This window comes from Penicillium diatomitis (genome assembly GCF_028827545.1).
Source record: "Penicillium diatomitis strain IBT 30728 chromosome Unknown utg000013l_segment0_segment0, whole genome shotgun sequence".
Taxonomy (NCBI): domain Eukaryota; kingdom Fungi; phylum Ascomycota; class Eurotiomycetes; order Eurotiales; family Aspergillaceae; genus Penicillium; species Penicillium diatomitis.
The window spans coordinates 19062-44270 of record NW_026623185.1 but is presented as its reverse complement, the minus strand read 5'-3'; the positions used below and the strand labels follow the sequence as shown (position 1 = coordinate 44270).

Sequence of the window (25209 nt, the reverse complement as noted above, 5' to 3'; positions counted from 1 at the left end):
AAATACAGGTAATGTTACATTGAATACCTCCCGCCGGGAAGTCGGTTCGCTAAACTTGATCAAAAGAACCTTCTTCTCATGGTTTCCCGAATCTTCGATCCCAGGAAGCATTCATTGTATGCTGTAACACGGCAACTCGTCCACTCAAGTGGCAAACCGGTGCTTCCTCAGAACTACATGAGCGATCAATGACCTACAAGATCTTCCCTGGCAATACGAAGACTGCAGGAATTACCCAGCCGGCCATTTTCTTTGGACTTGTATGATCAGCGTAGAAGGAAAAATTGACAGAAAGAATATTACGGTGACATGTACCTGGAACAATAACCTGACGGTATAGACGAAGAATGTCGCTCATGCGGCATTCTTAACCTAGCGGTGAGCGCGAAAGCAGAAGGGGAGAGTCATGGTTTGGCAGACGTTAGCACTGCAGTGGTGTTCCGAAGCAGAATGTAAGGGGTATCTGTAAGGGGTAGCAAAGAGACGGCGGAAATAAAGCAAGTTGAAAAGAGAAGAGCGAAACTCCTAAATACTCACCCGCCCATCTTCATTTCTACTCCACCATTAGACGATTTTCGATCACGAACTCGAGCTGTTCAGCTTTGAAGTTACCATGGCCTTTGATCTGGCACGAATCAAACCCGTCGTCGTGGACTCGGTGGCTCTCCTTCGGTCTGTTATAGGCGAGGTGATGACTCTCCGAACTGATACCCCATCACTACTCATCGACCTGGAAGGCTATCAGCTTGGTCGTCATGGTTCAATATTCGTCATGACCATTTACGCGCCCCCAAAGGAAAAAGTATATCTCATTGATATACACCGACTGGGAGCTGACGCATTTTCTACTGTCAATGCTGATGGTAAATCTCTTAAATCCATACTAGAATCGTCGGTCATCTTGAAACTTTTCTTCGACGTTCGACATGACTCGGATGCATTATTCAGCCATTATAGTATCGCCATTGACGGTGCTCGAGACGTCCAGTTGATGGAATTGGGAACAAGAACGGGCCCGAAAGAGTTTCTCGCCAGCTTAGCAGCATGTGTCGAGAAAGACAGCACGATTTCTGCAAAGGAGAAAAAGACGTGGGAGATGACAAAACTCAATACTTGACGACTGTATGACCCCGCACTTGGAGGACAATACGAGATATTCAATGATCGTCCTATTAAACCAGAAATTGTGAAATACTGCGTGGGAGATGTTGCGTTGTTACCGGGTCTCTTCGTTACCTACAACACCAAGCTATGTCGACCTGGAGAGAAATTTTGGGAGGTTCAGATACTGGAAGCAACCAAGGAGAGGATTCGGCTTTCGCAAAGCCCAAACTTTGATGGAACATCTCAGTCCAACGCCCGCGGGCCTTGGACTAGGGAGGGTATTGAAGAAGCAATTAACCAGTGGAATGACGACATCATGGATAATGCGATGAATGAGGAGGGTAATGATTTTGATTTTGACTTCGGGCCTATCTTTCATGACTTTGATGACGACGACGACGATTGGCATAACGACGGTCCGACCAGCTGCAGAGACATTATCCCCGACTGGGACTACGATTACTACTACTCTGATTAGGATTCTGGGCTATGTGATTCAAGTGTGCTCGGGCCTGATTGAAGGCTTTGCATAATGTTGGCACAGGCAACTACACACCATTTTGTGGACGTTGTAAGCTATCTTCGTTACTGTAATTAGCTCCAAATATAATTCATTAGGTTCCTAGGAGCAATCTGAGTTGATCAAAATTGACGACTTGTATTCATCGTAATAAACAAGCTGGAATAACCGCAATTGTCGAGCGAAGTTGAATGGTGGAATTGACTGTAATGAGTAGTAGGAGCGTGTTCAACCCGGGCGCGAATATCCGACATTTGATGTCTGAGATGAAGAGGGACGGGATTTTTGGGGGTAGAAAATGTCTCCACTGTAAGTATAGGAGGGCGCTATAAAAGATACCCGTCATTTTCTCGACACCCACTGTAATGTGAATGAGCACCACAATGAGGATGAGAAACTGCTGATTTCTACGAGCACAGTACTGAAGGTGCGAGACGATGTAGGGATTGACATTCATTCCTTAAGCTGCTGTCCATGATGAACGGGTCTCGCTAGTTTAACTCGTATTAGCAAAGCGGGGCGGGATCATAGTCTTCTCCTATTGGTTATCTGTCGTGGAAAACTGGAGAGTATGTTTACACTGACACGAGATTGGTCCATATCCAACCCAGTGTCCCAATGTGTTAGTATGTAATATGCGGGTAGCACCTCAGGAGAGGTATCCGTAGTGTCACTGGAATACTCGGTTACACCGCCATGGGACAGCTCAACCTGTCCTTTCCCCATTCGCTTGAATGGTTTTCTTCTTTAATCAATCAATCTTTACCTGATGGTTCCGGTAGTTCTCATTCGTCCATATACATACCAGTCTATACCAATTCAGCTCGTTTTGAGATTATTTTGCAGCTCATATTTTCTTGTTTGTATGTAATATTAGGTATGTCTAGCAACTTCGACAAGTTTACTTCCGATTATTACAGCATCATCACAATTGATCCTCTGAATTAGCCTACCTATATTCTCCCGAATTCACCGAAACCCACGCCGTGACCACTCGAATCTGACGGTCAATTCTGAAAATTGGCCCAATTGACCAATTAGCGCGAATCAAGAGGCCCATCGGACTCCAGGTGTATCAATTTCGGTGAAGTTAGGATGGTCAATTTGGTCGAATTCGGCTGGTGAAATCACCGCTGAATCACCCATCAAAATTGAGCTAGCTCGTCCATCCAAACTCGTGGGGTAACCTGAATTTTATGCTTCAGTCACGAAAAGCGTTCTCTGCTTTAACTAGGCCTCTGCTGTAGTTCTGCCTGCGATTAGAAATCTCAATCGTTAATTGATGGCTGACCTCCATAACCTGTGGCTCAGTTTTCTAAAACAAGAAATCAGCTAAAGCTCTTCTAAAACTCTCCCTGTCCGGTCTGTATACTACGAAAAACAAACAAATATTCTTGGGCTAGTTAGACCCGGAGTACGATGGAGGCTGTTCTTCCGCCGCTTTCAATCCGAGTCTGTTCAGAAGAAAGTTTAGCGAAGCTTAATTATATGATGAGCATGAATTCCCAGCACCTGTTGTTGATCCACAGAGCCGTACCTAGGAACCAGCGCATAGCCGCAGGTATGGAAGAAGTGCGGACGATAGCAAGCAATCTTAGAACTATGATGGGACTAAAATAAAGATGAAAAGTCACTTGATAAGAAGAGATCGGGCCTAGCACAGGATCTCAATCACACGATGAAAGACAAATTCAATTGCCCCTTATAGCCCCAAGGTCTGTGGCGCATGGTTCATGTTCTCTATAGATGGGCGACATGGATAAGATAACATCCTGATTGCTGTGGTGAGAATGTCATACGTCGCGTACATGATTCAAATGGTAATCTCGCGGGCTGCGGTTGAATATCTTCAACACGAAGTCGGTTTAATACAGGTAGGAAATGCATAAGTCTTGTGTTTGATGGCAGGTATCCGTGGGCGCCTAGCATGGTGGAAAGAGGCTGATACTGTAACGGGCCAGAGCCCGGTGGTTAACCATATGCCATGGCTTTCCGGATACCGCCTTAGCAGAAGGGGGTCCGAGCGAGGTTCTAGTGGGTCCTACCCGAGGACGCTCTTAAGGACTGCGACCGACTCCTACCCCTTCTTCCTTCTTTCCTTAAGATTGTTGCAAAACAGCATGTTGGCCTAGTACAATTGAATCAATTCTGCTACAGCCCTTCACATTCAACAATCTTCCTTCTATATCAAGAAGTACCATTGGTCACAAGCAAGTCCTAGGGAGTCGACCCAGGCACCTTCATTGGAAACGTATTGGTCACGCCCCTGAATCGACTGCGGTTCAACGGCGTGTCTACATTGGAACGGAAACCTAGCGCATAACTCTTTAGCGCTCAAGACGCATCGGAAAGCCCTAGAAGATACCTATTCCTAGGCACACCAGAAGATTGGAACATTAGAACGCTACCGAATCCCCACCGGTTAGTACACAATACACCTGGTTACCATGAACTACCAGGAGCAGCAGGAGGCCCCGCCCGCGTGGGCGCAGGCGATGATGCAACAAATAGAAGAGGGTCAGCGCGCGCAGCAGCAGCGTACCGCCGCTCAAGACGAAAGAATTCGTCAACTTGAAAATATACTGGCTAGGCAGACGGCAAACTCTCCGACCCTGGGAAGCGTCACTGAAACGACCACGGAACCAACGCCAAACCCCGCCGAATCGATTTCGACCACCGCACGAAGATTGAGGCCCCGACTCCCGGACCCGCCATTCTTCGCTGGGAACGTCAACGACTGGGGCACTTGGCGGATCACGATAGAAAATAAGCTAGCAGTCGACGGTGCAGCGATCGGGTCTAGGCAGGACCAATTCATGTATATCTTCTCACGCCTTGAGAAGCTTGCATGGAAGAATACCGGAACGTATGTGAAACACTCGCGAGACACAGCCGGTCCCGACGATCTACTCGCGTATCTTGAGGGCATATATGGAGATCCGAACGCGCAATCGCGGGCGGCAAGAAGGCTATATCAGATAAAGCAGACAAACCGGCAGCCGTTTACACGATTCCTACCAAAGCTTGAAAAGGAATTCGCTGACGCCGGAGCTATCAATTGGCCGGACGAAGCTAGACGACAGATTCTATTAGGCGCGTTGAACGAAGAGATGAGCGTCGCGCTAATGAATCGCGGTATTCCCGCTACCTATTCGGGACTGATTAGCCGCCTGCATGAAATTACGACCGACATGGACGCTCTGAATCTGGGTAAGAGTCGATCTAATAAATCACCTCGTCGTCAACAGAGGAACCTGGATGAGATGGATTGGTCTCCTACTATCGACGTCAATCGTATTAATCCTCGAGGGAACCGCCCTCGAAAAGGTGTCGAGAAGCAGGCGAAATGGGTCAGTCACGAAGAGTTAACTCGACGTCGCGAGGAGGGCCTTTGCCTCCGTTGTGGTAGTGATAACCATCGCATCTCAGAGTGTTCCTATCGACCTGCCGAGCGCCCAAGTCGCGTTGCTACCGGTCAAACAAAGAAGGACCGAAAGGTTCACGATCCTATGGCGAAACGTAGCCGAGTGAAAAAGACACAGGCAGCGCCGGAGGGAAATGAAGCGGAACCCATGGGAGGAGAGACCGATTCCTCGGTCACCGAGAGCGAGTCGGAAAACGACTAGCTCCTGTTCCCAGTCGCGAGCAGGAGCAGGAGGGGATCAAGAGACTTTTAGAAGACGAATCACCACCGTTTCTCTTAGATGTCAGAGTGAATGGAATTCAGTTCGCAAAGGCCCTAGTCGACCAGGGCTGTCAAAGTTTTGCAACTGTAAACGGTGAACTCGTCAAATCTCTCGATCTCCCGCGCATTCGAATCCGTACCCGTGTGCTTGACGGAGTAGTAGCGAATCAAGGACGAATCACGCACGTTACGTACTTCGACGCCGATATCCATGGCCATCAACAGCACCGCGTGTTCGCATATATTATCGAGAACCAGATAGATGATATCATACTTGGAAACCCATGGATAAGGGACGTGAATGGGACATATTCGGCAAGGAAGGGCTATCTCGATATCTTCGACAAAGATGGTCGCCGAACGCGCTGTTGGAATAGGCGGGACCCATCAATCGGACCCCCTGGATTGAAGACTTTGCGAGTGAACAAGGTATCAGCGCAGTCGGTTCGACAGCTGTTCGACAGCGCTTCGGAGCCGGAACGGCTGAGGATTGGAAAGGTTACATTGAACGACATCGACAAAGCGTTGCAACCAAAAAAGCACATTGATCCGAAAGAAAAGCTACCAAAGCATTATTGGAAATGGCTCAAAGTTTTCAGTCAGCAGTTAGCTGAGAAACTACCGCCACATCGCCCAGGAATCGATCACAAAATACCACTGAAACGCGACCGAAACGGCAACGAAGAGACACCTCCTTATGGACCCTTATACGGCATGAACAAGGAGGAGTTGCTATATTTACGCAAAACGATAACCGACCTATTAGGCAAGAATTTTATACGTGTTAGCAACTCACCCGCCGCGGCTCCAGTCCTCCTGGTGCGTAAGCCAGGCGGAGGTGTACGATTCTGTGTCGACTATCGAGGATTGAACGAATTAAGCGTGAAAGACCGATATCCACTGCCACTAATCCGCGAAACCCTTAGGAATATAGCTAAGGCCAGGTGGTTCACGAAGCTCGATGTGATTGCGGCATTCCATAAAATTCGAATCGCGTCAGGCGAAGAGTGGAAGACGGCGTTTCGAACCCGATACGGTCTCTATGAGTGGAATGTTACCCCCTTTGGTCTTACCGGAGCGCCAGCAACCTTCCAACGTTTTATCAACCAGGTATTGCAACAATATCTTGACGACTTTGTATCGGCCTATGTCGACGACATTATCATCTACTCGAACGGATCACTATCCGATCACCGCCGAAAAGTAGGCAAAGTGCTGCAGAAGCTCAAGGAAGCCGGGCTGCAATGTGACATTGCAAAGTCAGAGTTCGAACAGAACACCGTCAAATACCTTGGATTTATAATCCGCGCTGGAGAAGGTATTCATGTGGACCCTAAGAAGGTTGAAGCCATTCGAGCATGGGAGGCCCCAAAGACAGTTCGTGAAGTGCGGGGGTTCCTAGGATTCGCCAACTTTTATCGGTCGTTTATCCCCCGATTCGCTACCTTGTCGGCCCCGTTGACCAGGTTAACAAAGAAGGACACCACGTTCCAATGGGACGACGGGTGTCAGCAGGCCTTCAACGAATTAAAAGAACGCTTCGTCAACGCACCGATCCTAGCTCACTTCGAAGAAGGCAGGGAAACGGTGCTGGAAGCAGATGCATCAGGATGGGCTACTGGAGCGGTGTTATCCCAGCGACAGGATAACGATAGATTGGCTCCATGCGCGTATATCTCACAGAAGTTTACCCCAGCCGAGTCAAACTACAAGATCTACGATAAGGAGCTCTTGGCGATAATTCGCGCCTTACGGGAGTGGAGACCCGAGTTGAAGATGGTTCCTCGATTCACTATCATAACGGACCATAAAAACCTGCGTTACTTCAATAAGGCGAGGCACCTCTCAGAGCGGCAGATGCGATGGGCAGACCTGTTAAGTGAATTTGACTTCACGCTACAATACCGGCCAGGGCGATATGCAACTCGCCCTGATGCACTCTCTCGACGTGGTCAGGATATGCCACAAAGTTTCAAAGATGAAAGGCTATCGAATCGGTTGCGAAAGATATTTGAAAAGGTTACGATTCGCACCGGTCGCCCCCGCATAGGCAATTTCGATGACGATGCCCTACTGGATTTCGAACGAGAGGTCCAGATATTCGAAGAGGAGGAGCTACAACGAGAATGGCAACAGGCTCGACGAATCGATACTACCTATCAAGCGTATTCGAAGGCATTAAAGGACGGGGAACGGCGAGTCGCTGCCGAAACGAATACGAAAACCAGCCTCTCGGAGTGTCACTTGGATGAGAGAGGTTTGCTGTGTTTCAGACAAAGGATCTGGATTCCCGAAAGTGAGCCGCTACGTACCGGTATTATTCAGAAAATTCACGACTCCCATGTCACGGGTCATCCGGGGCGGGACGCTACCTATGCGATACTGTCTCGACGGTTCTTCTGGCCTGGAGCGGCGAAGGATGTAAGGAGATTCTTGCGAAACTGCACCGTGTGTGGCAGGAGCTCAGTGTGGCGCGATACGAAGCACGGGCTGTTGAAACCACTACCGATTCCTGAGCGAATCTGGGCCGATATCTCAATGGACTTCATTACCGACCTTCCTCCATCGAAAGACAATCAAGCCACGAACCTCCTGGTTATAACAGATCGACTAACAAAGGGAGTGATCTTAGTCGGCATGGTCGAAACGACAGCGGAGCGAGTAGCAAACGTATTCTTAAAGCATTTCTATATGCACCACGGGTTACCTCTCGCGATCACGAGTGATAGGGGTCCTCAATTTGTTAGCAGATTCTGGGAACTCGTCTGCGAAAAGTTTACGATTCGACGTCGACTCTCTACCGCTTTCCACCCGCAGACAGACGGGTCTACTGAACGCGCGAACCAGGAAGTGGAAAAGATCCTGCGGGCTTTCACGTCTTATGCTCAGAACGATTGGATAGAACTGTTACCAGTCGTGGCGATAGCGATCAATAATCGAGATGCCACATCGATTGGAATGTCACCATTCTTCTTCACGCATGGCTATCACGTTGATCCCATCGGCATCGAGGAAAGCAATCCCTCTATACCTAGTGGTACTGGCCCCCAGCGAGCGGGTGAAGCGTTCGTGAAACGTCTTCGAGAAGCAACCGATTGGGCACAGGCCGCTATTGCGACTGCACAAGATAGGCAGCAGGAATACGCCAACCGGTCTCGCCAGGCGGCACCGACCTACCGAGAAGGGGACAAAGTATGGTTGAACCTCAAGAATATTCGGTCCCAGCGGCATTCGAAGAAGCTTGACTGGTTACACGGGAGATATACCGTACAGGAAGTACCGTCTCCACACACTGTTCGACTGGATATGCCAACTGGTGTATACCCAGTATTCCATGTGGACCTTATACGACCTGCTGCATCGGACCCGTTACCCTCGCAAATCGTTGACGATACGCAACCTCCTCCCCTGGTAATCGATGGCGAATTGGAATACCAGGTCGAGGAAATATTGGACCATAGGGCGCGCAGAGTAGGAAAAGGGACTAAAACAGAGGTTTTAGTGAAATGGGCAGGTTATGCAGAGACTACCTGGGAACCCTTAGATTCCGTTCAAGACTGTGAGGCGCTTGATAAGTACGAAGGATGTTCCGGGCGTATTTCAACTGCGAATCGACATCGGAACGATACGGGCGCGGAGCTCGTCATATCGACTGTCAAGATGAGAAAGGGGGTACTGTAACGGGCCAGAGCCCGGTGGTTAACCATATGCCATGGCTTTCCGGATACCGCCTTAGCAGAAGGGGGTCCGAGCGAGGTTCTAGTGGGTCCTACCCGAGGACGCTCTTAAGGACTGCGACCGACTCCTACCCCTTCTTCCTTCTTTCCTTAAGATTGTTGCAAAACAGCATGTTGGCCTAGTACAATTGAATCAATTCTGCTACAGCCCTTCACAGATACACTCACTGACCAAAACCAGTCTCAACGGTCCGGGCGCCACCATCTTGCCAACCCAGGACCAACGACTTTGATGTGAATCATAATCCTATGGCTGTACCCAACCTTGACTTTTACAGTCTGCGAATAGTTAAACCATCAATGCAGTACACTGAAAACAAGCGCCAAATTGTCTGTCCCTGCGCGCTCTCACTGCAATATGCTTATTTTTCTCCTGAAAATAACCCGCAAACGCTATGTTCGTGGTAGTCTAGTGTTCAAGGGTATGAGACCCATCTACAGTACCCGGTCGGAGATAATAGGAAATGTAACTAAACTATAACTAGAGAAGTAGAACGTATTACTCTACCATGAATCAGCAGTAAATGGTTATTGTGAATATAGTAGAAGTTCTTCAATCCTTATAGATAAAACTTCAAGCTTATAATCTAACAGTGTTGGAAACTGCCCACGATGTTTTTAACAAAGTATTGTGGCTCGAGCGTAGATTCTGGCCATACGCAATCAGAGATTGATGCGCTCTCTGCTCCACTGCTGCCATTCATATGCTCCGAAACCGGGCAAATGTTCAACTGAAAGCGATGAAAGCGACAACTTTTGCTCTCCATCAATGAGTTCTGAGAGAGAATTTCTTCAATCTGTGCCCGCGTCCTTTGCAAATTCCCCAGTAGAGATTTTACACGAGGGAGAAAAAGAGGATACTGCACCAGAACTTCCTGTGAAGCGATATGCAGCTTGCAAAGCCTAAGTTTCAACCACTGGAAGTTGTCCACAAGCAGGAAAGTTGTGATGTGGAGAAACAGATCGTCCGCGCGTGTATCGGGACACAGCGGATCCGGTCCAGTCCAAAAAATACCGGCTGACTGCACTGCCCGCATCAAAGAAATATTCCACACAAGTGGATCGAACCGTGATCGAAGCATGGAGCCAATTCTGGTGATAGAAAGAAAAGCCATTACCTGTCTCAGTTCCACGCCCAATGCTAGGTGTCTCGTGGAACACTGTCCAAAGAGAGTCAAGATCGACGTCGAACGGATCAGTGGGGGAGGGATTCTCAGTAGTGAAGCCAACCATAATGTTAACAATTTTGAACCAGAAGGATCTCCAACCTAGGTGCATAGCATTTCCCAAATCTTGGAAGTGAAGCAGCATGCTCTCGCGTTTAGATTATCCTAATCATGGGGTGTCAAATTCGCCTTAGGGAAGAGTTGCGATAATTGGAAATTCCTCGGAAGGTCTAGCAAACAGAAACCCAGGCGCGCTCACCCCTACGCGGTGTAAAACTGGCCGCCGGTCTTTGGTCGTTGAGCGACCGGTCCGCAGCTCTCAACCCGCCTCCCCACCAACACACAGACTTGGGCTCCCACCGACCAAATTTTCAACCCAATACCTTCACCAAGGGATCCTTCCAGATGTGTGTGGTCAACTAGTCATCAAAGGGACTCTCAGTGATCTCAGTACCTTGACCACGGCGTCCTGTACGGTATCAAATGCTTCTTGTCGGCCCCACAGCACCAGTTCCCGGTCGGCGCAAGCCTGATACAACCGGTTGTTCGCATGTATCAGCCAGGCTTTCTCGGCCTGGAGCTGTCGCTGCTCCTGTTCCAAACGGATCTTGCGCGCCGAGTCGATCACATACGATTCCCCTAAGCAAAGGTACAGGTCAAGGGTTTCCATGGTCTTGGACGCGAAAGGGGGGTTATCGTCCAGGATTCGTTTCATTTCTTCCACAAGGGACAATTTCACGCCCCGGGGTGTTGCCTAGAATTTGTTAGTATCTAGAAGTGTTGATTGTACGACGTTGGTGAACGTTACCTTGTTGCGACGCGAATCACTTGCTGTCCTGGTAGGGATGTTCTGGTCACCGGCAAGTCGGGAGTCGCCCGCTTCGTGCTCCTCTCTTCTTCTCTTACACGAGCGGTCCCCTGCAGTGACCGGAGCGGAGGCATCCATGGCACAGTTTATTTGCATGTAAGCTTGATTGCGCCCAGGGATATGGGGATAGGGCGTCCCGATTATCTCGATTATATATATTTGGGATAAGAGGTCCATTGGTGTTTGTATTTGGTCGATGACCGGAACGTGGCGTTGTCTAACAAAGTGGCTCTCAGTATTTCACCAGGTTAGGATCCCACTCTGACTGAAAAGTTCCACACATACGTGAGGCCGTTGGAAAGACAACGGAAGTCTACTCCAACGAAGTCAAGTGTATCTTCAGTACAGTACCGATCTGGCTGTTAGGCTTCTATTCATTTACAGTCTCTCACTATTATACTGTAACGTTGAGTGTACGAGGATATATGCATTATACTGGCCTTCATTAATGGTCTGTTCCCATTGACCTAAAATGACCATCTTCAACTTGTTCTCAATCAAAAATCATATGGCGACTCCATCAAGCTATTTCCCGGGCACGCGGCGAGAAACCTGGCACCGTTGCCCGAAAGTCCGTCCCAACTTTCCAAGTCCGCGAAGTCGAGCGGGACGAAACCAAGACATTCGCTGACTACCCGAGATTCTTTCGGCCGGTCAAGACGGCGAACCAGAAAACGCTGGGCTTCATACCGATCTTCATGTGAGAAGTCTCCAAATGCTAACACTCGTAAAGACGGTATGCCCTGTGGGCCAAATGCCCATCTGGCAAATGAAATGAATGCTTTGGCTGCCGGCATGGACGGCGGCGTTTCGCTTTGAAGAGTAGCTATCTGGCGAACGCGAGATGGATCGTAAGTATTTGGCTTGTCGTCCAAGAGGTTGGATCCGGGCGCAAAAGTGCCCTCAGAACTGGTCCGCTCCGACTCTATGAGCAAAGTCCTGATCTCCAGAGCGAGGTTCTGATGCAATCTCTCAGGCCCGCTCAATCGAAGATGCAAGAGCTGAAGCTGCGTGTGTGCCCGGGTTGGCTCGAGAATCGTTTGCTAATCTCGTTAGTACCTTTCGTTTAAGCAATCGAGCGAGCAGGCTCACCGCAGTTTTCGGGCATATGGCTAGCGCCAAAAAGGTAAGTGGACAGAGGTCAATCGTGTGGTCACACTTTCCAGCCCAGGTAGGGTTTACATCACGATCCTCTTCAAACATCCCGCTCTCATCTAGTTGCACCAATTGTCGCTCATGGTATACGAGCGATTTCAAGGTATCGGGGTGCCCGTGGATGGCTCCCACGAAGGCTGCACCCAGGGGAGGAAAATTTGATTGGTGCAAATGAAGATTTTGTAGCCCACGAAATGAGAGGAGAAATTCACTGAGCGCATTCATATATCGATGGTCATCTTTGAGGATATCAAAACAACCTTCAAAATAGACGAGCCGTATGCTGCCCCCTCCTTAGATAGTGAGCTGAGGAAACGAAGCTGGTTGGTACAGTGGTACAAACTTAATGAACAGAGACCACGAAATGTAAGAATATCATCAGGCGGTAAGTATGTCGGAAGCGTAATCCGTGACAGAGACAATTCTTTCAGGCTGGCAAACGGCATCGATCTTAGCGCATGACCAGGCTCATCGCCCGACCTGGTCAACAGGCTCCAGGACAGGGAGTTTGCAAATGTGGATGGCTTGAATGCGACAGTGAAGCTACGAAGATGTAGGTGATTGCATTGAAGAGTCCGTTGCAACGACTGAACTTCGCTTCGATGCTGAATTCCATTCCAGCTTAGGACTTTCAGGTCATGGAGTTGGGACAACCCTTCAAGGCCAGGCTGAGCCTGAAAACAAGTGCCATCTGTTTGAAGATGTAGATGAAGAATATGAGGTTGGCACCGAGCTAGGTAGCCATCAACCCCAAAGATACCTTGAGGGATACATGTCCCAAGTCGCCATCTGCTATAGATTAGTCCCGGTGTGCAAGGTGGACTTGAATCATGCCTTACTCAAAGGAACGGAGGTTGTGCGGTGTCAGGCATGACAGTATTCGTGAGATCTGGAGCTCTAGATCCTGCAGAAAATGTTTATGAGCAACGGCCTCACTCATTGCATCTGGCGAGCATCCATTCATCCCTGTCATCCGGAAGATACTATAGTACGCGCACCGACTGAATCGAACCACTTGAATTGGCGCTTGAAAGCAAAGGTTTTTCGTATTCCTTAAATAGGCTTGTGCCCTGCCATAGTCGTGATACAGAAAGAAAGCGTCGACATCAAGGACATTGAGTGCCCATTCGCTTGCAGCACGGAGGGTGACGGATTGGTAGACGATAGGACTGAAGATAACATGAAGACGACGAGATACCCTGCCGACGGAATGTAGGCTGGTTCGCGGTAACTGGCTGAATGAGCATTGTGACGTGACAGCAAGACAGGATTTTCAGTTGGCAATACTGACAAACTCAGCAATCTGGTAAAGAATTTCGCTGGGCAGAGAATCGAGCATTTTGTAAACATTCAACTCGTAGGCTAGGCTCCGTCTCTCAAAATCAGACTATCTGGAAATTGGGCGATATGGCAAATATATAACGATGAATGTCTCTCACACTCAAAGCGAAGGTGATGGTTGAGCATAGCTACAGAAAGTGGGTCTACACAATTAGATACGGTATCAACGCAGTTAACCGCGTCCAGTAGCGGTTGAAACCTGGCCAACGATGCGGGCAAACACTGTGAGACAGACAGACCTCTAGTTAGCGTGTAGGATATTCAGACCAGTAGTATCTTATAGTCACAATAAAGCAGTATTGACCGAAATGGCACAACGCATGGGAGGAACTGAAAGAAAATTGAATGGGCTCAACAGACAAGAGTAGATTTTGTTGGTGACTATTGGAAAGCCTGTTGCATTCCATGAAATATCTAGGGCTTGAGGCAAGATATTACAGAAAGAAAGGGCAATCGCACAGAATTCATTCTATTGTAGGCTGAGCACTGCCAAAGGGAGCACAGTCAACTAGCGAATGAGGATGGTGCTCACGGCTGGGAATGAGAACACCAGAAGCGCAGAGAAACATCAGAGGTCATTTAGATCAGACTATGCAGAATAGCCTGAGAGTACTGGAAAGCGTTGTAGGCCAATATGAAGTGCATCATGTAGAGGCTGGGCTGCCATCCAGGAACAAGCCCCGTTCGCTCCAAGGGACGGAGAAGGCGGAACACTGCGCCCATGGTGTTCATCATGGCCATGCGGCCGAAAGCGATCGCCAGTTCAGGTGCAGCATGTGGCGACTCCGTGAAGGAGTGGATCATTGGAACGAGGGCAAAGATACCGAGCGAGGCACAGTAATATGGAAAGCGTACCCGTACCATGGCAATACTGGGGTCGTACATGACGAGATCTACCAGGCTACCCACGAAGACAAGGCTAAACATGGCCAGGTACCCCAACTGAAGGAAAAGCTGGGAAGGGAACAGGAGTACCACAGTGGGAAGAGTGGTAGTCCAAATCAGGAGCAGAACACCTCCAAATTCCAACCGTTGCCAGCAAGCCGCCTGGTCTTCATGAAAGGCGGCGATCACTCGATAGGATAGACACAGTAGATACCATCCAATTACGCCGAACGCGAAAAACACCACAGAAAGTGTCCCGATAATGTCGGCTGGCGTAGGAGGAAAATGGAAGATCAAGTACTGGACGGAAAACAAGAAAAAGTATGATATACCAAATACACTGATGAGAGTAATGATTGCGCAGTCGCGAAGGTTCTCGCCTGGGGTATCAGGCATTTTGCTGCAAAAGTAATCTATGGTTTGATTGATTCGATCGAGGCTCTTGACGAGAATTTATATTTGTACAGGTATAGTACGTAACAATCAGTCACTGCACACTGCTTTTTCAATTTACTATTTGTCCACGGCTGCTTCTGACAAAGCTGGCCAGTCTCGCCTAGTGAAAAATTCGTCAGGTGAAGCTGATCTGCCAGACCTCAAAAAGAATCGGTCTCGACCACCACTCTAGCAGGAAACAATACTCTCTATCGGTGGAACGGAGCTTGTCTTCCGGTCAGCATCCTGGTCATTCCTATTTAAATTACTCATTGGACGGGGGACAGGCCCCGAATCCATATGCGCAGTGGATGTTCCCTGATATCACGATGGACGAAATCGTGGAGATTGTCCGACAGATCGGTAGACAGCAAGGTGGAAATGCTTACTACCGCGCTTGCTATGGCCTGCTCAAACACCTGCAGGAGCTAGTTGAGCAGGCATCGGACGAAATGCTCCGACATCAACAAATACAGATTTTGGATCAGCCCAGTCAAAGCTTGGGGGATATTTACGGAACTCTCCCCAACTTACAAGAGTCGACTTTTGACCTGATTGACCAAGCTTGTGATGCACAGACATCCCGTGAAGAGTTCTGCCCGATTGATTGCCGCTTTTCTGCCTGCCACATCTTTCCCCGTCGTGATTTTCCTCATGCAGACCATTTTCTGGTGGAGCCGTTGAACCTACAGGGAATGGAACACCTGGAATCATCTTCGTAATGCAGAAATGTAAGAATGTGCCTGGACTAGCTTTGAAGGCAGTCTTGCAGCGCTCGTTCTGCAATACGGAATAGTTGCAAATGAAAGTTTCTAGACTTTTCCATCATGGTGACGTTTTCACTAACTACTAATCTAACAATGCCTGGTGGACATATATCTCAGATGCAACAGCAAAGCAAGACGATGACCCACGTAAGCAAGGAGAAGAAAGAGAATGCTACCGCCAACCAAGTGGCAGCAAACATACGTACACCGAGCGACGCATGGGCACCAAAGCTTCCCAACACCACTTCAACGGCACCCGTCAAAGCCGTATATATCGCTGTCACCACCGCGGAGGCTATGAGGATAGAAGCAAGCGCTATCTAGAAGACTTTAGTATTTGTAACGTGTTGAATTCTGTGATGAAACCTACCGCAGATGAAAGGATCTGTAGCACCTTTAACCATCTGCTCTTTGCCTCACGGAAAGTGGTCACCAGACCCACGACCAGGGCGCAGGCAGTGGTGGAAATGCCCACGATATAGGCGGATATGGCGAACTTGGATAGTTTGAGCGATCCTGTGAGACCTTTGGTGTCTTTGCTGGGAAACAGGTCGTTGAACTCGGGGGAGACATATTTGGAGATGTCGAGTAAATTAAACGAGAAAGATGCCGATGGTCTAGTGCAGTTTGACGGCCGACCCCCAACCGTCTTTCCCTGACAGTAATCCCACAGTCCGACCGAATAGTACGCGGGAAGATTTACTTTCAGCTCACTGGCAATGGATTCGATGCGACTCTGGGCTTGGTTGGCGACAGTCCCAACTGCGGCCGATGCCTGGGAAATACTATCTGCTGCACTGTTTGTCGTCTTGGTAGCCTCGGTTGTGGCTGTATCTGCTAGTCCAGACACATCCGCACTGCTTATACTGAACGATCGCCGGAGATCAAGTTTCCCGACGGTTGGAAAGTCACTCAAGTTCACCTGTTCCACAATGGTAGTTCAACTACTTTTCATGTTCAGATGAACACTGACCTTCATAAAATGTAAATCTTGTGGTGCTGATGGAGATGTGCATCTTGAAAACACAAATGCAAGGCAGATGAGTGTCCCGGTAGATAAAGCGACGGAACCTAGAGAGAAGATAAACTCAAGCTTGTTACCAGCGTGAAGACGCATCTTGCCACATGACATGAGGTAATGGAATAATAATCACATCATACCTCTCCTCTAGGTCTTCGATGGTTGCTAGGAGAAGTTATAAGATGCCTCCGACGGCTTGCGCGGGGCTACAGACTGAAACGGCGAGTGAGGCAGAAAATTGAGGACCACGCAGTGGTGGAAAAACCAGACCCTCAACTATGAGCGGGTTCAAAGCCGGGAGACGGTGGTTTCAAGACATGTCTTGTAGTAACTCATTCTCCAGGCTGATAAACGAAGGGAATTTCCTCAGATCACTGGAATGGATTCGGTGTCATACCATAAGGGCATTGGTTTAGGAGCACGCCGTCATGTCCAATTTATCCCAAGACTATGTGGAACAAATTGAGAGTGCCTTGTTCGATTCGCACCGAAGATGCTTCAAAGCGACTGCAAGAGTGGACATCTCCCGTCTGGTATTTGATCAGAGTTTCAAAAAGCAGATGGATAATCAAGCAAACATCGATCGCTTCCGCCGAATTATGAGAATTCAAGGATGCCAGCGCCTCATGCAAGACTGCCATGTGCCTGTGCTAATCCCGGTTGCGGATTGGGACTCCCGGGTTCGCCTACGGCGTTGCGAAGGGGGGTTCGACTGGCTAGACGTGGACATCGACTACCACCTTCACGCGCAGGATCATGAAACTATGATAACTGCCGCACGAACAAGGCTGGGCCCAACGGATCAGTGGTGGATTGTAGATGTCTACGTGGTTGAGGAAGCAGGTAGGTCGTACCCCTGCGGTCTGAGGGTAAAAATGCATTGACATACTGGACATTCTGATAGCGCAAAGCGACGATGCAACCGCATCAGTACAGGAGATGTTCATTCGGTCACTCCGGGAACGATACTCCAATAATCGCCGGCCTCCGGACGGTTTGGTTTACGAGCGCATCCGTCGCTACGAAGGGTATCTAGAAGACCGAGTCAATCGTTTCGCTGCGAATAATTGGTGGGTCGTACTTGAGACCATGTGCGGAAGCAAAAAGGCAAAATACCTCCGTGCGTTCTTCAAGCATCCAACTCTACCCCAGAAACTGGATCAGCTTCTACCTATCGAGGGTCTGTGGGAAGGCATGCGAATCGGGCTGCTTCACAAAGTGCTTGCCATGCGCTGTGATCAAGTGAGCCTCTACAGTTCAGAGAGGGATCGTCTGCTCCAAATGCTGACAATCCTCGCAGGCAATTATATGCTACTGGGATCGTATCTATCAAACGTTCCTTGATATGGTGGGAGGAAATCGCCAGCATCTGCGTCTCATTGACGGGTTGACAGTGCACCTCATCCAATCACGAGCTCCGAAGGTCTCTGCAAAAGACTTTGGGTTCTTGAAGCGTGAGCTTGAGGAAGGTAACTTGTCTCGTACCATCCCGGCGACTGACCGTCAAGCGGTGTGGGAACGGCTGGTGGAAATCGACTTCCCGATTCCGACTTTGGAAACTTTCTTCAAAGACAGGCTTTACCTCGAAGTAGCGCGCAGTGTGATGCAACAATTGGTCGTGTCTGACCCCAATCGTAGGGCCACTATCGACGAAAGTCTTTATGAGCAATTTGATACACACGTTCCGCTCACCACATCGCATCGGGACGAATCACTCAAGGCCGATCTTTGGGAATTTTGGCGGTTCAGTCTTCAGTATGGATTCGAGATGACGGAGCACCAGCGTCGCGTATCGTCTTTTCGCGGGAGGCACGACAGCCCAACGAATACAAGTCAGCCTCTCACCGAAGATCGCGCTGTATTGTGGCAGTATTTTCTCCGTTTTGTTCAGCAGAGGGGGTTCCGGGTTCCTGATCATCTAATCGCATCAGCTAACCTGTCACTGAGTCTACCACCTCTCCGGCAGCCGCAGCCTGTGTCTCTCGAAACGGAACCAGAGGTCCCCGCAAAGAGAAGAAATGGGAAGCCGTACATGGATTCAATCGTTGGAGATCATTACGCGTTGTCCACGGAGGCGCTGGAACAAACGTGGACATTTCCACGGGTCACAGCAGGCTTTCTTCGCCAGTCGGTTTTCTTCATGTTCTTTCGCTACCTTGCCGGACCAAGGAACGGTCTCAACGTGCAGATGCTGCCCGAGAACTTCCAGGACTTTGCGACATCACGAGGTGCAGTAGACGGACCGGCCGCGCAGAGTCTGTCTTCCACTGTCATGGCGGAGTCGACCACGGCACAGCTACCAAACACTTCCCACGGCCTCACTACCCCCCAGCCGCTTCCAATGTTGCCCTCCAGCAGCCAGGCCAGCTTGGTGCCTACAGGCTATGCAGTAGACGTGACTGTAGATGACGAAACTCATCACCTGTGTCTCCCTCATGATTTGAACACCCGGTTCAAATTTTTCCAAGGTTTGGGGGAACACTATTTCCATATTTCAAACCCTGCGGATCACGAAAGGGGCATGACTGCTGACGATTGTTGTGGCTACTACCGGGAGAATCCGCGCAGCCGATTACATGCGATCCTAATGAGCAGACCATACCATCCATTCCCTGACGATCCAATGCAAGTCGCAGACGTTGTACCAACCGCAATGGAGACTCCTGAGCTTCAAGATGCCAGGCATTGGCTACAAAGTGCCATCGCAACGCTGGACCAATTGAACGGTGCCAATCAATCCCTATTCGAGGGCTCATCAGATATCTGAGTTTTGATAGTCGAACGGTGACGCGGTATTGCTTGACCAGAAGTCATGATCATAGCATAGTGGTTACAAAGATTTCGAAAACAGACTTCCCTCCAGTTTCTTTCCCAGGAGCCCCCTAACGGTCCGGGCCTAGATCGTAGACCCTTAAGATGACTATCTAGCCAATCAACCCTCTAGACTCTCCTTGGAGAGGCACTCAGTCTGCTGTATCGGGATAAGAGTAATCTGAGTGAGCACTGGGGAAGAAAGCTTGTGTGTTTGGAAGGGGTGGAAGGGAAAAATGTTTTAGAAAATCTGCCATTATTCTGGAAGACATGAAAGGCGGTCACAGCACTGACTGACGTGATGCTACCTCCTTCGAAAATAGAAAATCATGCATTGGCTTTCACTGAAGCGCTACGCATCGTCTGGCTCAGTCTACGAAGTCTTTAGAAATGCCCAAAAGACGGAATTTACTCTCCATTCTATAGAGTTGTACAGTACAACATCTCTACCGTAATCCTAATGACATTGATTTGTTTGGTGTGGCGCGATTGTGTATAATTCCAATAAGCCTCGTAATCTTTACCTGACGAGTCATACCTTGCATGTTTACGAACACAGTACAAATATACCAGAGGAATATTTCGGCTCGGTACCATCTGAGCAATGACACGAGTCACCAGCATCATAGTCCGCTTTTCTAAAATTCAGGTCAGTGGTTGAAATTCTTGGACACAGCACATGCTGCATGGAACCTACTTAATCAGACATGACAATTCTGTCAGAATTCCTGGGGTGCTTGATGGACTCGACAGGGGACTACTTGTCCGATCCGGAGATGTATGGGTCGAGCTGGCTTTGCTCGTAGATGTGGTGGAGCTGTCAGTGCTGGCCGAGCTGGTCGAGCTGGTAGGGCTGATAGGTGCGGTAGAGCTGGCAGTGCTGGTATAGCTGGTAGATTTGGTGGAAACGGCAGTGCTGGTCGAGCCGGTAGGTGCGGTAGAGCTGGCAGTGCTGGTCGATGCTTGGATCAGTGTAACGGTTGTAGTACTAACAGATGCCACACTGCTTTCACATTCGCAGGCATTACCCTGTCGTGCCAAAAGGCTTTGGCTATATTGAGTAGACGATGAACCATCCAGCAAAATTTCTAAACCAGCACAAACAAATGCTGATCCATTCATGCCTAAACCAGTCAGTACTTGTCTCGCCCTTGTACCACACGGGAAACTCACAGCTTTGGAACTAGATTCAACCCGGGCAACGCAGTCTGTAGAAAAAGAATATTTTCATTGAGCTTTCCTTTGAGATTGAAGCGAATGGAGGGAGTTGAGCCAGAGACGCCTTTCCATGTATCAAGAAAATTACAGACATCTTCGGAGAGCTGACGGACTTGGAGTTGTGCGAATGAGTGTGCGGCCAAGGCCACAAAGAAGAACTTTGAATACATTCCAGCGATATGAGCGTGCCTCAAGACAATTTTTAGGGCCGACATTGCTCTTATACATATCGTCTGCTGGTAAAGTCTGGCCGGGTGTTGGCAGGCTAATAATGAGGAGCCAATTAAAATCACACTCCCTTATCTCGCTGAGGATACAAGACAGCACAAAAATGCGTCAATCAGGGCTGCATAATTTGAGTTCCGCACCACATGCTCATACGATCCTTGTGTAAATACAATACAAAACCCAGACCATTTGATCAAGGTTAAAGGGTTAGATCAATCGATATGATAATGACTTTGCCACATGGCCTTTTCGCAATTTACTGGTTCTTTTCTTCGGCGGTAAGGTCCTCTCTCATGTAAGTTTGTTGGTCTAATGATATGGCTCGCCGGTCCGACCATTGCGGGTCGAGGATCATATAGGAACTTGAAAATGCGAGAGGTATAGTGGATGGACTCTAGTCTGATCGTCCCATGACTTACCCACGTAGGTGCTGAAACCACCACACTATGCCGCACCAGCATTGCCAGCGGGTGTTGATACTAATGTGAGTACCTGATTTACCGACCCTTGATCAGCGACTGAGACATCTTGCAGGGGAAACCAACCTGCTACTATGCACGCGGGGTTGCATATGTACAACCAATTGCTGACAATATCCAACACCTTCTGTACGTCGGAGAGGATGAGTGCACAGCCGAAGCAAAGGACTGTGTTCGTGTATCGTACCTGGACCAGTCAGGGCTATTCTTTTGCAATTACGTACGTCACCTTTCGTGGATGAGAAGAGCGGAATCTCTAACTCGTATAGAACACTGCACCCATTACTACTAAATGTCGGAACTTTGCCAATCTAGCCTACAAGCTACATTAAGTTGCCAAATCTCCAGTTACTACACGTTTGGCGGTACCATCCGAAGTGGGGCAGACGAGGTGGGATACTACCTGAGAATTGCGGGCGAGACACCTTGACTTGTGAGATAAGGTACTTTCCAGATAGGGTAGCTGGATACGGGAAGGCAAGTAAAGACTTGTTGCAGTTCAAAGCCAGCACTGAGGTTATTGTACCACCCCGGACATTTCTATTCATGATATGCTCAGAGTCTAGATGTACGTGAGGAAGCGAAAGATTGCCTGCAGAGCTTTGCGGTTGTCTCTTCTTAGGTCAACAATCAGAGGATACAAGAACGGCAAGGATGGTCCTTTGTGTAGATGCTGACGGTACCTGCAGCGATTGTCTGATGGATCGATAAAGTCTGCCAAAATGTGTTCAAGTGAAACTCCAGCAAGATGGAGGCCAGTCAAGATCGCGGTGAGGGAAAGGAAATTGTCTAGACTCAACAAATCCTATGCTACTGTTCGTCTCAATTTCAGATTCTCCTGCTTCAAGAACTTGCCTTGGCGAGTAGAATCAATTTCTCATGGAATGAATCTGCAGCAGCAAGCTCCCGGGCATCTTGGGCCATGGTCACGTATGCCCTAACAGACGGACTGGCTCATTGTAGCTAAGAACACTTGAGGCTGAAAGCGCCAGAAATCCTTCCTTTGCGGATTTTGTCAGCCGTTCTGCGGTAGTCTTCACCCGATGCTCATTGACTAGCTCGAGGAACTGCGTGTCTACAGAGAAGTGCTCCCCTCGGGTAAAGCCGTCGCTGAGGCGAAAACGGCTATATCGAACTTCAAGTACGACCAATCGGACTAATATGCTCTTGTCTGGCTCGCGCATCAACTTTTTCAAGAGTTCCACAACCAGCGATGCATCCAATTCGAACCCTCTGTACTTTGGTCCGATTCTGGCTCTTTCAATAGCATCACGGACGCTCTGGTGCAGAAAGTTGTCTGTGCGTCCAAGAGCCTGTATGTTACTTGCGTCAGATTGGAAGCAATCGAGGAAGCGGTCATTCAGATTCGACTTGCCTGCGCCAATTCGCGGTGTTTCTCGAGTTCGTGAGGGAATTGACGCAACAGGGTAAACAGCGAGAAGGCCAGTCGATCATGGAAAGTCTCCAGTATACTCAGGGATGCCGCTAGTAGCCCAATGACCCGCTCCACCCATGTTTTTAAGCGGATATGTTTGAACACCGGCCAGCTATCCTGCAGAAGTTTCAGAACGATGTGTTGCCAGTCTTCACCTGGAGAAAAGATAGTCAAATTATCAGAAGAATTATTTGTTTGAAGAAGCCCACTAAAGGGTTTGGACTGTAGAGGAATTCCGTCCAAGTTGTCAAATCCATGAGTGTTGTCCGCCATCCAGTTGCTAAATGGCCAGGAATTGTAGTGGAATTGGGATACGCGTACTTCGGTCGCGGACATTTTGTGGTTCAATATTTTGCTTTTGGTCTCTCATTTTCCAGGAATAGGATTCATTTACAATCGAGTACTAAGTGAGACGGTGAATATCTGAATAAGAAGGTGGAAGCGCAGGAGTGGTGGAATACAGTACTGCATTCTGGTTTCAGCACTCTCTTCCATGTACATACTCGTATTGTAGCTTGGGTTACCTTCAACATCCCTGATTCTCTTTGAATATTGACTTTACGGCTTACAGGGGCCTGTTCTGGTGAGAAGCGTCCGTTGAATGGACGTTGGAACGGCTCAATAAAGCACGCATCAACAGTGGTACTGTAAGACGCACGATGCCTTTGTATGTTTTCAACACTTCTTCCATGTATTATGCGGAAAAAAGGTACATTCTGATTCTATCCTCATTCTGCACCACCGGCCACTCAAGGTAGTCCGTACAGCACGTCGTACCAACTTCCTGCACTCAGACCAATATTCGTTGTGGCCTGCGTTTTGGTTTTACTGTGAGGTCTGTAGCACCGTTTGAATACGCTAAAACGCCTCTATTCAGAGCTGAGATCAAAAGCAAGATCCTGACTCGACAGCAGAGCTCTATTCTCTCATGTATTCGAGGCCCTGGACACAACTTTTCCTGCAACAAACATGCCAAACTCTAGTAGTGCTGCGCCTTCTTTTGACGCCAATCCATCCCTTATATTGCTTGGGAGAAGCTTGACAAGAACTGGAACCACACGCAGCAATCGCCGGTACTTAGCATCGTTCTGCATAACAACAGAGAGCTCCGAGTTGCATAACCTCTCCGCAAGTGTGTTGACCCACTTGGATGTTGATGCTCAAGCATATGCCGAAAGACTTGATGGGCGAGATGTCGCGTCCCTCGCAGCAAGCGAGACCGTGTTCTGCTGGCACTATGACCCGGAGGATGTATCTTGAACGATTTTAGAAGTTGGCTGTTCCCGTTTATGAGCATTCGATGGCTTCTATGCTCAGAAACCAAGTTCAATTCAGTAGTGACTTTCTCCGCGGGATTGCGCAGAGAGGTGCGGTTAGGCTGCAATTCTGGCTGCCGTGCTGAGATTCCTTTGGAAGCCTGCTGCGGCGCACCCTCGCCTGCGTGAGCAGCTGCAAACACGGTACTCGCCAGCGCCTCTGCAGCTGAGACGCCTGTAATGTTGGTTGGAGTGGCAGTCACGAGAGGGAACCGTATATGGTTCTGATCTCTCTTCTCCAACACACTATCATTAGTTATCTCTTCGATGCTCTGTCCAGGTGGATCCCGCACACAACGATAGACCTCCATGCCTCTTAGAAATTCCTCAGATTGTTTGGGTGGGTGAGATGGGAGAGCTTGTATAATAACAACTTTTGAGGGGAATCAAGGATACTTAAGTAAGAAGATAAGAGTTGGGAGAGAGTTCAATCGCTATTACACACAGTACTGTACCAAGGGCTCTATGAAGATAATGGCATTGTAGAAGGATATGCTCTTATGCCGAGACTTACGAAAAAGTATCCTCTGCTCATTAATCGTCACACCTCAATAAAGGCTCTTTTCTACCCTCAAGACGCCCCGCTTCCCTTTGAAGGTCTGCTTTTTCTCAACCACCTCGGGCAAAACCATCGACATTTTTGAGGATGATGGAAATGACACTTTGATGGGAAAAGCCCCAGCGACGTAAGAGTGTGCACTTGCAGCTGAAGTAGCTCGTCAAGGCGAGGAATCCTGTTTCACCTGCCAAATAGCGTGTCCTTTTGGAGGGCCTACCTACTACAGGATATCTTTGTGCAGAGCTACCTTTTGCCGTATACCGGGTGAGTGTCATCACATGCTGCTCTATAAGAGTAGCCAGTACAGTAAAGTACTATGCAACAGTTACTATATAGTCTTTATCAAATAAAAGAGGTTCGTTGACAAATTATCTGCAGAAAGGACTTGGCTCCGCGGCCCAAAAAGAGAGTTCCAGTCCATAGAATATCGCCTTCAAAAGTATTTGACCTCCATCAATAAGTGTCTTTTCTGACTTCAT

The 25209-nt window shown here is 48.7% G+C and overlaps 9 protein-coding genes across 9 annotated transcripts; 4 read left to right on the top strand and 5 right to left on the bottom strand.

Annotated features, from left to right (window-relative positions):
- Window positions 1–613: 613 nt before the first annotated feature.
- Window positions 614–1117, top strand: N7539_008480 (uncharacterized protein; the record flags this gene model as incomplete). Its single annotated transcript, XM_056938075.1, has 2 exons — window positions 614–863; window positions 888–1117. 2 exons carry the CDS (start codon window positions 614–616, stop codon window positions 1115–1117), a joined length of 480 nt encoding a protein of 159 aa, XP_056786457.1.
- A 2954-nt stretch (window positions 1118–4071) lies between these two features.
- On the top strand, window positions 4072–5155 carry N7539_008479 (retrotransposon gag protein; the record flags this gene model as incomplete). Its single annotated transcript, XM_056938074.1, has 2 exons — window positions 4072–4974; window positions 5054–5155. The coding sequence occupies 2 exons, from the start codon at window positions 4072–4074 to the stop codon at window positions 5153–5155; spliced, it is 1005 nt and encodes a 334-aa protein (XP_056786456.1).
- Window positions 5156–10627: 5472 nt separating this feature from the next.
- N7539_008478 (uncharacterized protein) lies at window positions 10628–11158 on the bottom strand (the record flags this gene model as incomplete). Its single annotated transcript, XM_056938073.1, has 2 exons — window positions 10628–10966; window positions 11021–11158. The coding sequence occupies 2 exons, from the start codon at window positions 11156–11158 to the stop codon at window positions 10628–10630; spliced, it is 477 nt and encodes a 158-aa protein (XP_056786455.1).
- A 419-nt stretch (window positions 11159–11577) lies between these two features.
- Window positions 11578–13519, bottom strand: N7539_008477 (uncharacterized protein; the record flags this gene model as incomplete). Its single annotated transcript, XM_056938072.1, has 5 exons — window positions 11578–12123; window positions 12173–12518; window positions 12575–13027; window positions 13075–13404; window positions 13434–13519. The coding sequence occupies 5 exons, from the start codon at window positions 13517–13519 to the stop codon at window positions 11578–11580; spliced, it is 1761 nt and encodes a 586-aa protein (XP_056786454.1).
- Window positions 13520–14155: 636 nt separating this feature from the next.
- Window positions 14156–14857, bottom strand: N7539_008476 (uncharacterized protein; the record flags this gene model as incomplete). The annotated part of the gene is made up of 1 exon (XM_056938071.1): window positions 14156–14857. One exon carries the CDS (start codon window positions 14855–14857, stop codon window positions 14156–14158), a length of 702 nt encoding a protein of 233 aa, XP_056786453.1.
- A 368-nt stretch (window positions 14858–15225) lies between these two features.
- N7539_008475 (uncharacterized protein) lies at window positions 15226–15618 on the top strand (the record flags this gene model as incomplete). The annotated part of the gene is made up of 1 exon (XM_056938070.1): window positions 15226–15618. One exon carries the CDS (start codon window positions 15226–15228, stop codon window positions 15616–15618), a length of 393 nt encoding a protein of 130 aa, XP_056786452.1.
- A 26-nt stretch (window positions 15619–15644) lies between these two features.
- Window positions 15645–16642, bottom strand: N7539_008474 (SUR7/PalI family protein; the record flags this gene model as incomplete). Its single annotated transcript, XM_056938069.1, has 4 exons — window positions 15645–15676; window positions 15866–15983; window positions 16034–16585; window positions 16637–16642. 4 exons carry the CDS (start codon window positions 16640–16642, stop codon window positions 15645–15647), a joined length of 708 nt encoding a protein of 235 aa, XP_056786451.1.
- A 470-nt stretch (window positions 16643–17112) lies between these two features.
- On the top strand, window positions 17113–19451 carry N7539_008473 (uncharacterized protein; the record flags this gene model as incomplete). Its single annotated transcript, XM_056938068.1, has 3 exons — window positions 17113–17527; window positions 17589–17926; window positions 17985–19451. The coding sequence occupies 3 exons, from the start codon at window positions 17113–17115 to the stop codon at window positions 19449–19451; spliced, it is 2220 nt and encodes a 739-aa protein (XP_056786450.1).
- A 737-nt stretch (window positions 19452–20188) lies between these two features.
- Window positions 20189–20617, bottom strand: N7539_008472 (uncharacterized protein; the record flags this gene model as incomplete). The annotated part of the gene is made up of 1 exon (XM_056938067.1): window positions 20189–20617. The coding sequence occupies one exon, from the start codon at window positions 20615–20617 to the stop codon at window positions 20189–20191; it is 429 nt and encodes a 142-aa protein (XP_056786449.1).
- Between the last annotated feature and the right edge of the window lie 4592 nt (window positions 20618–25209).